This window comes from Nicotiana attenuata, chromosome 11 (assembly GCF_001879085.1).
Source record: "Nicotiana attenuata strain UT chromosome 11, NIATTr2, whole genome shotgun sequence".
Classification (NCBI taxonomy): Eukaryota; Viridiplantae; Streptophyta; class Magnoliopsida; order Solanales; family Solanaceae; genus Nicotiana; species Nicotiana attenuata.
In genome coordinates this window covers 56,144,164-56,154,526 of record NC_031999.1, presented here as the reverse complement: position 1 = coordinate 56,154,526, position 10,363 = coordinate 56,144,164, and the positions used below count along the sequence as shown (strand labels likewise).

Sequence of the window (10,363 nt, the reverse complement as noted above, 5' to 3'; positions counted from 1 at the left end):
GGGGGTGGGGGTGGGGGTGGGGGTTCTTTTTGGGAAACTTACACAAATGTCTCAAATAAATCTCAACTTACCAACCTCTAGCCATTAGTCATAGACTTACCAAAACTAGCCAACAAAAATTGAAAAACCAAATAATAGGGTTCTTTCTCTCAAAGAATCACATGCAAAAATCACCTACCATATTTTTAAGCGTGATTAGCAAGATTAGATACAAGACGGAAAGGAAATTTCATGGACGGGGTAGCAAATAAGGTGATGAAATACAAAAATCTATACAATATTCCAAAAATCTAAACAAAAAAGGAACTTTTTCAATGGGTATAGTTGAAATTCATTGAAAATATATAGATAAGTCAATATACAAAATTTGAGGAAGATTGGAGGTGATTTAGACTGGTTTTGTATCAAAATTTGTAATTAAATCGAGTTCAAAAAAGTCTTCTGCGACACATGTATCACGCATGTATCACACACACAGGTATACATGGATATACATGTGATACACAAATGATACACAGTGTGATACACATATCATTTTTTTTCATGTTCAGCTTTTACTTCGAATTTTCAATTCAAACCACCTCAAAACTTCACCAAATCATCCCAAAACTGAGATTCAAGCTCCTTAAATTGTGCCCAACCTATTCTAATAACACCCACTCAAAACAAAGCAAAAATTTGATATTTTTTGCTACAAATAGCTAATTGGCTAATTTGGCTAATATTAGTAATATTTTATCAATTGGACAATTTTTGTAATGAGCTACTTATAAATGGACATAGCTGGTAATTTCCCTTTCTTTTTTTTAGTGCCTTTCTAGATTTTTCCATAGCTCTGGGCCTTAATTACTGGTTATTGTTATTGTATGTCATCTATTTTCTGGTTTTTATGATGTTATTACCATTTCTATGGTTTTGTTGGCGGTACGGAAATATTATCTCTTCTCGTTTCTTTTCGTCTTCCTGCGCCGAGGGTCTATCGGAAACAGCCTCTCTGCCCCATCGGGGTAAGGATAAGATTTGCATACACACTACCCTCCCAGACTCCACTTGTGAGATTTTACTGGGTCGTTGTTGTTTCTAGATAAAAGGAATATACTATTTAAGTTTAATTGCTCCATTTGCCAACTTTTTTTATCCAATTGTACTTAAATTCTTGTACATAATTTTAGAAATTTCCATGTACTTATAGCATTTGATTTTTAAATTTCCATTCGCAGCTTCATGTCACAAATGTTTAACTAATTTGGATTGGAATTTATAAAGGAACTTTTCTCTCCCCCTTTGCTTAATTTGACAAAAAGAAATATGAAGGGAAGTGGTCAAAAGGGAAATGATTTCTTCCTACGTTCACTAAATGTTTCTTTCCATTTTCATCTCCTATTTTCTCTTTGTATTTCTTCTTTTCTATCTCATTCTCTTTGTTCTTTTCCTCTTTTTTCCCTTTCCCAAAATCTAGAGTCGGCTAATAATTCAATAAGAATGAATGAAAATTTTCTACTCTTAATTAGAGATCTCAAATTCGAGCGTGAAAACGGCTTCCTCTTTAATGAGCTTTAGCAACCTCAATTTAATCAAACTAGTTGATACCCAATAGCGAAGGGTGATATGAACAAATAGTATACTTCGGTGTCACTACTGATTTTTTGACCCCCTTGCCCTGTAGGCAGAATTTCGAGTTTAAGAAGCGTTGCCCCTCGCTTATTCCATGGGCAGCACTTTTGACTTTTGACCTTAAAAGTTTGCCTACGAGACAAAGAAGGTTAAAAATTTAAGACCTCCCATTTTTAAAGTCATTAAATGTAATTTCTTGAATACCGGATGGTTAAACAAAAGAACACAACAATACAACTAGATTTTGGTAAACTGCATGGCCCTTTTGACAATGTGGGCTTATATTGACAGAGAATGATAGAATTGGTCCTGGAATTCAATGGTCCCAAACTCAAAAATTCTACGGTATAGCCACTTTTCGGACTGGTCAATCAAAAATAGCCAGCATTTACCAAGTCAATGAAAAATAGCCACCGTTTTGCTGCAATAGAGATCGGTCCAGCATAATATACTGGAGTTCGGTGCACTTGTGTATGGACTCCAGCATATTATGCTGGACCGGTATACTTTGCTGGCTCCAGTATAATATACTGGAGTATTTTTCGGGTTTTGAACAGTATTTTCGCTCAGATTTATCTTTACATAAAAAGTGGCTAAATTTCGATTACTTTTGAAATTGGGCTATTTTTGAATGACCAGTTATAAATATGGCTATTTTTAAAAATCTCCCTCTGTTTAATCTAAAGGCCCATTTTCAAGATAAGAAAAAGAAGATAAGGCATAAATACATTTAAAACAAACTACCACAACCTTTCGTTGCTCTATCTCACAAAAAGAAAAAATGAGACTTCAACTCCTTTTCCAACGCTCTAATCTTCCATTACTCATCCAACTCAAGCACAATTCACCCCTTAATAAACCACAAAATTTGCCATATGGGAAGAGAGAAATTCACCAGCTAGTTGCAGAAAAAAGAAGCTTAGTTAAACCAATAGCTCTACAAATTTTGCACAAATCCAAGAAAATTTCAAGAACTGAAATTTCTGAGTTTGAAGCTAGTTTAAATGAGAAAAGCTCAAAACTTTTGGTATTGGGAGCTGTATCTGTTGGGGTAATGTTGTTTTTAATGGGTTTTGATGATCAAAATAAGGCATTGGCTTTGGGTCCAGAAGGTCCATTAATGGAGGAATTCTGGGATAATATGAGGAGATATGCAATTTATGCATTGACAGTTAGTACTGGAGTTCTTTGGGCTGTTTTTGAACCCATTTATGAGCTGTTGAAGAACCCAATTTCTGCAATTTTAATATTGGTTATTATGGGAGGCAGTTTTTATATTGTGTCTCAAGTGGTATCAGCTATGGTTGGTATTACTGACTTTGCTTATGACTATAATTATTAGATTTGAGTTTACTTCTGTATAAAGAGGTATTTTCCTTGTTTATTCAATGCAAATTCTATACCTTTGTGCTTAAATTCAGTAAGTAATATATATTGCCTTCAAACTCAGAGTGTTGCATACTATATTGGTACAGTTCACTATTGATATGGTCAATATTTGTCTATGTGAATTTGCATTTCCTAGCACCACTTTGATTTTGGTTCTGTAATGCTTTCCTATTTGCTAAAATCATCTTTTCCCATCAACGGTGGCAAATCCACGAATTGTATCTAGGGTGTTCAAACTTGAAACAAAGTAAAAAAAAATTTCGATAAAGGGTGTTCAATATATATTATATACCTCTAAAATCCAATAGTTTACCTATATATACAGTGTAATTTTTCGATGAAAGATGATTAGTTGATCACCCTTAGGGCTATGTAACTTCACCCCCTGCCAATCAATGTTTAGAGGGATAGAAATTGATTTTATTTTGCAATTCTGTTTGAGAATGGGAGCCTTGGAGCAATAACAAAGTTGTCTCCGTCTAATCTAAAGGTTACGAGTCTGAGCTATGGAAGCAGCCACTAGTGCTTGCATTAGGGTAGGATATCTACATCACACCCCTAGGTGCAGCCTTTCCCCGAATCTTGCGAGAGTGCGGGATACTTTGTGTACCGTACTGCTCTTTTGCAATTCTCTTTGAAGTGAGCCTAAATAAACGACATTGAACTGTGATGATTCATATAGCCGATCTCAATTTACTTGGATTGACGTGTAATTGTGACCGTCAAAGAAATTCTAAATCAAAGTATAATGTACACATTCATATGATCACTTGACGCAAGAATAACTTGAATCTACATTGAGTTTGTTGTCAAATTACATGGAGCTCCTTAAAAGCTACTCTTTTGTTACATATTTGAGATTTACTTTTTTATTATTTTATCCCATATATACATAGACCATGTTCTTCTTACGTTACAAATTACACTGTTTGAGTAGATCAGACAGTAGTATATCCTTCAAATAATATGTTACGATAAGCTCTTTGAAAACTAGTTTAGATAAATGACTTAACACCACATCGAGTATTATACTGATTAAATTAAAATCCAACTTCTATCAAAATTCATAGCAAGAAAAATAGAAAATTTCACCAAATCAAAACTCAAATGTTGTTGAAGCACAATTTACTGAGAATTAGGAATTGACATTATTCACATTGATGACATAAACTAAATTACAAGAACTAAGATAAATACTAACACCATACACAAAGACTACTAAGTTATTCTTGGGCATTACACACCCACAGTCTAATCTTAGCCCAAGAGAAGATCCCAAAAGAAGCCATCTACATAAGATTAATAAGTAAATTTTACAAAGCAACACATCTAACATGCAATGGAAGAAACAGAAAGAGGATATTTAAAAGTATTAGCATATTGAAAAGTGAGGGATTGTCCAGGATTGAGAGGCTCTCCATCATTAACAAGACAGTCATTATAACTAAGTCTTCTGAAAATTCTAGGGTTTATGAGTCTTGCTGAACTAAACCAACCACAGCTCAAGTGAATGTTGGACACAGTACAACTTCCTCCTGAGTAACATGCATTTTCGATTATGACTGTGTATGTTGGAATGCCATTTGGAAGTGGTGCTGTGTCACCTTGGTTTACTTGGATGCTGTCTTTTGAACATGATGATGGCCCTATTCTGTTTTCTGAGCCGTCGCCTTGATCACCGCCATCATCCCCACCATCACCATTACCACCGTCACCATTACCAGTACCATCATCCCCACCATCACCATTACCATTACCATCACCGTTATCACCAGTACCATCATCACTAGTACCGTCACCATCACCAATACCTATTCAATGCTCGAAAAGAACAAGATTAAGTCAAGCAATGTAGCTACTAGTTCAAGTGCTCAACAATACTTTACTAATAAATAAAACTTTATTTCCTTTTTTCAGCAAGAATTTGATCTTTCTAACAAGGTTTACTAAGTTTTACACCTTTAGTAATTTTATGCAACAGGCAACCAAGGGTGGATTGTAGGGGATAATGCGGGATACATGATCCAATGGTCTGATCTCTGCAAAATTAGATATTTTTTATGTACATATTTTCTAAAATTAGTATAATATTAACTGTTGGCATCATGCTCCAAGAAGGCTCTGAATGGTGCACTTGACTGAAGGTCGAGTGTGTAAATTGTTCGCCTAGGTAACAGGGGTTGACAAAGGGCATATTCATTTCTTTTACTTTGCTTTTGCTCTATAAAAATCATAAGCTGAGAAAATAACAAGATTGGCGAAGGATAGTAAATTACTTGACTAACTAATCAACTTTAAAAGGTTTATTTTGATTGTGATACATAATGTATATCTATTCATAAAGGGAAAAGCATGTGGAACATTATATATATTAGGAACCAAATATATGAAGCTTTTAATTTCGAGCTTATTTGTAACCAAGTTGCGTGCAAACTAGGGACAATTAATGTTGATGGGGGATATATGTCTTACCAGGAAGGCGTAGTAATTTCCGAGCAGAAGTGACAGTGTATTTTTGCCTGGGAATTAGGGCTCTTTCTTGAATAGCACCACCATTCTCAGCTAGTTCCAATGCATGATTAATGTGCATTACTGCATCATTAAAAGATAACAACACTTGCTTCAAGATTTTCAGGTCTTGAATATTCAAGATAGAGTTGGAAATCAAACCCCAAGAGGGAAAAAATTCCAAAAGATTAACCAAAAAAATCCTATAGAAGCTAGGGGTACATGCATAACAGTAAGAATAAAAAAGGGCAGCCCGATGCACTAAGCTCCTGCTATGCGCAGGGTCTGGGGAAGGGCCGAACCACAAGGTTCAATTGTTGTCTTAAAGTGGAGTTGAAAAATGCATTGTCACTCATGTTCAGAAGTTACTACGCCTGTCTGGTAAAACATATATCCCCTGATTAATATTGCTCCTTGTTTGTGACTTGGTAATAAATAGAAAATCTGCATATTTGATTATCCAAATAAAGTTCAGAAGCTTTTGCCTATATGTTGTTCAAAAGTGTGAAGGGGAGTCTTGGTGTAGTTGGTAAATTAAAGTTGATGTCATGTGACCTGGAGGTCACGGGTTCAAGCTGTGGAAACAGCCTCTTGCAGATATGCAGGGTAAGGCAGCGTACAATAGACCCTTGTGGTCCGGCCCTTCCTCGTACCCCGCGCATAAAGGGAGCTTAGTGCACCAAACTGCCCTTTGTTGTTCAAAAGTGTCTTAATTATCTTTCAAAAGTTGCACCACCTACCTCAGCTAGTTTCAATGCATGAGATTAATGAGCATTACTGCATCTTCAAAAAGATAACAACACTTGCTTTAAGATTTTCAAGCCTAGAACATTCAAGATAGAGTTGGAAATCAAATCCCAAGAGGGAAAAATTCCAAAAGATTAACCAAAATTTTTTTATAGAAGCTAAGCGTGCATGCATGACAGTAGAATAAATATATCAATGCAGTAACTATAGTTTAGAATTCCCAACTTCACTTTTCTTTTCTGAATAAAAAAGAATTTCTTAAAAAGATAGGGAGCTGACAGAAGTGACAGGAGTTGAGAAATATTACTCTTTCCGGCAAAGGTGAAAACCAAGAAAAGGTCAATTAGATGTACCTCAAACACAACTAAAAAGATAGCCCGGTGCACTAAGTTCCCGCTATGCGCAGGGTTCGAGAAAGGATCGGACCACAAGAGTCTATCGTACGCAGCCTTATGCTGCATTTTTGCTAGAGACTGTTTTCACGACTCGAACCGTGACCTCTTAGTCACATGACATCAACTTTACCAGTTACACTAAAACTCCCTTTCACCTCAAACACAACTAAAGGAAGATAAATGAAGGGATAAGGGAAAAAGAGAGAAAACATACCAGAGAATGAAACAAGCAACAAAGCCACATAGACCATGAAAAGGCACTTCATTATTATTCAATTTCACTATTTCAGCCCTTGTATTCTCCAAAGTACGTGGAACTGCAAATAAGGAGGAAAAAAAATGAACCATGACAAGTAAAAGATTAATTGAATGAAAACTTTATTTGGAAATTTTTGTAGTAGGAAAAAGAGAGGAAATTAAGCAGAGTAAAGTGCCTGAATGAATATGAAGCAAACTTATAGAATTTGTACTTATTATTAGTAGTAGCAAACTTAGGTTGAGGGTACGTAAATCTAAAAGGGATAGGAGAAATTTATAGTGCCCATTGATATAAGGAAAAGTTCAAATATAGTATTAAAATATATATAGGTAGCTAGTGGATTTATGGGCTTGTTTTAACACGTACTTGTCATTCAAAGGGTTATATATATGTTCTCTCCTTTTGTAATAAGGAGAAAGAAGATATGGTGGAGATCAAATACGAGTAATTATAGCTGCCTCCATTTTCCAGTAACTAGCTGTGACTATAGTGACCACCTTTCATTTCACTGCCTGCATCCTACATATATGTATATATATATAATGTCTAGGGACCTAATAATAAATTGCCTTTAATTAATAGTAGTAGTAGTAGAAGTTATTGTAATAAACCAGGCTTGGCGTGAAAGTCCTCTCTTGAAATATACTCCCTCCGTTTGCTTTTACTTGTCCATTATACTAAAATATATTTTTATTTTTGCTTGTTTGTTATACTAAATCAAGAGAAAGATAATCTTTTTTCTGTTTTACCATTATCATTAACTACTCATTTCCAAAGAATTTTGGAAATACTATCATTATTATGAGTAATTATAAAATAAATATTTCATTTATTGTTTCTTAAAGGGAGTGAAAAAACTAAAGTTGACTACTAAAAGTAAACGGAGGAAGTATATAATTATTCATATCAGTGAGGTGTATTAAATAGGAAAAATGACATTGTATAGCCGTTTTTAAAATAATAGCAGAAAATGTATATTTTTGTATATATAGATACATTCTGTATGTTATATATAAAAATTATACACTTTTCGGCTAACAAATTAAATGTAAATAATTTCTGGCAGGGACTAAAAATGAAAAAAGTTATTAAATACTAGTAATAGTGCGTGCGCGAGTCAAATTCCTTTTTAATGTCATAACCATGATTAGCGAAAGAAGCACATATCAAGAATCGTCCAATATAATTATATAAATGCATTGAATTAATTCTTTCACCTTTGCTCATCTAAAAATTTAATGGATTTTAGTTATTACTTTACAGCTTCAAGTGTCACTATCTTTTCCATTTCATCCATGATGCTAAAATATGGAGTAGTTATATATAGGGCGCGAAGAAAATGACTGCAATTTTCTTTGAAGGGTACGTAATGAATACCAATTTGCACTTTGACAAGATAAAGAAATCAATCAACCTTAGGAAATTGGCAGACTTATCGTATTTAATTTCATTCATTGCTGATGGGAAAGCCAACTAGTGAAGCATGGCACGCATCACCCCAATCTAATTGCTCTTTACTTTTATACTCCCTCCCTTCTCTCTCATTTTTCCTTTTTAATTTAATCATTGATACAAAAAACCTACTGCCTATTAATCAGCAAGAAAGAAACAAAAAATTGGGAAACACTTCATACCAAAAATTTTCCACCCCATAACTTGTAGAAACTTGTCAACAGGAGCGGATTCACCCTCCGGCCTATAGGTTCACGTGAATTCAGTAGATTTTGTCCAAAAATATAAATGTGAGCAGCAAAATTACTACATATTTATAAATGTTTGAATGTGGATCCAGTTACTATTAAAAATTTATTGGAAGATATTGCAGGAATCCACAAACATTAAATTCTGGATCGGCCTCTGATGTCAAACAGGAGAAAGAAAAAAAAAAGAAAAAAAACATGTTTATGAGCATAAAGACAAAATTAACTTAATATTTCACATAGTGGGACTCTATATAGGCAATTTTTTTGGTTTTCCAATGCGTCCGGTACCTGCATTGGGCCCCAACTATATCCGGTGTTCGAGGGTAGCGCTTTCTATTAAAGATTTTTTCATACACAAGGCTCGAACTCGAGACCTCTGATTACAGGAAGAGCAGCCTCATCCACTGCACATCATCCTTTGATCGTTATATAGGCAATTACTATAATGCATTTCAATGGCTTCCTCAAATCCATGAGAAATATACGAATACTTTGATGGTTTTAGATGTCTTTCGATCACTTATTATTTTAACGAAGAAAACTAGTCGGATTGCTTTTCAAACGCAGTAAAAAATTCATTGAAACTCCTTATTAAGTCACATCGAATAATGAACCCTACGGCTGAGTTGATATTTACAACAATACTTATTAGTACTTCAATTAAATTACTACTTGAAAACATTCCTGGACTAATTCATTAAATACCCCGTGCAGTGGACAGTTGACATTTATAATCTCTCTCTATATATATATATACATAGGAGGGGCGGCAAACAGGCAGGTCGTGTCGAATATGAGCGGATCAAAAACAGATAATTTAAAAAACGGATAAATTATTCGACCCAACCTATATTTGAAACGGATAAAAAACCGGTTATCCGGCGGATAATATGGATATCCATATTATCCATGGCTTCTTGTATATGATTACTTATGGGAGAATTCCTAGTTTCTGAGGCTTTACAAATGTAAAAGTTAAACACATTAGTTATCCATTGGTTATCCATTTGGTTAACCATTTTTTAATTGGACAATATGGTTCTTATCCATATTCGACCTGTTTTTATAAAGTTCATTATCCAACCAATTTTTTAATATATAATATGGGTGGATAACTGTTTTCTTTTGCCACCTCTAATATATAGTACTCCCTCCGATCGACAATAAGCGACCAATTTGCGTTGGGCACACCCATTAAAAAATACTAAATTCTAGACAAAAATAATTAGTGTGACTAAACTACCCTTAATTAAATATTGCAGCATAGTTAAGGTGAGGAGTAAAAGAGTTTTAGGGGATACGCGCATAAGAGTAATTTTGAAAAAATAAATTAAATTTTTTCTTGATTATATAATTAGACACTTATTTTGGACCAAAATAAAAAGACAAATTGATCACTTATTTTCGACGAGGGGGAGTAATGACTAGCATTCAACAAGATCCACTAATATATAAATTTTTGTTTTATGTTTCATATATATTTATAATTCCAATAATACAGGCATATATAGAATGACTAACTCATAATTTTACTTAATAAATTAACCAAAATGCTCAAGATAATTATAAAGAAATTCAAATCTCAAGTGTTACGTTCTTACATTTTTAAAATTATGCTATTAGAAATTATGGTTCTGCTAGGGGTGTTCATAACCGATCCGAAACCGAAAACCGAATCGAACCGAAGCTTAATGGCTTACTGGTAACGGCTTAACGGACTACCCTACCTTACTTTATAGGGTAGTCCA

General features: G+C 34.3%; 1 protein-coding gene across 1 annotated transcript; it reads left to right on the top strand.

The window, feature by feature from the left end:
- On the top strand, window positions 2,345–3,102 carry LOC109235080. The gene has a single exon (XM_019401077.1). The coding sequence runs from the start codon at window positions 2,396–2,398 to the stop codon at window positions 2,954–2,956; it is 561 nt and encodes a 186-aa protein (XP_019256622.1). The 5' UTR covers window positions 2,345–2,395; the 3' UTR covers window positions 2,957–3,102.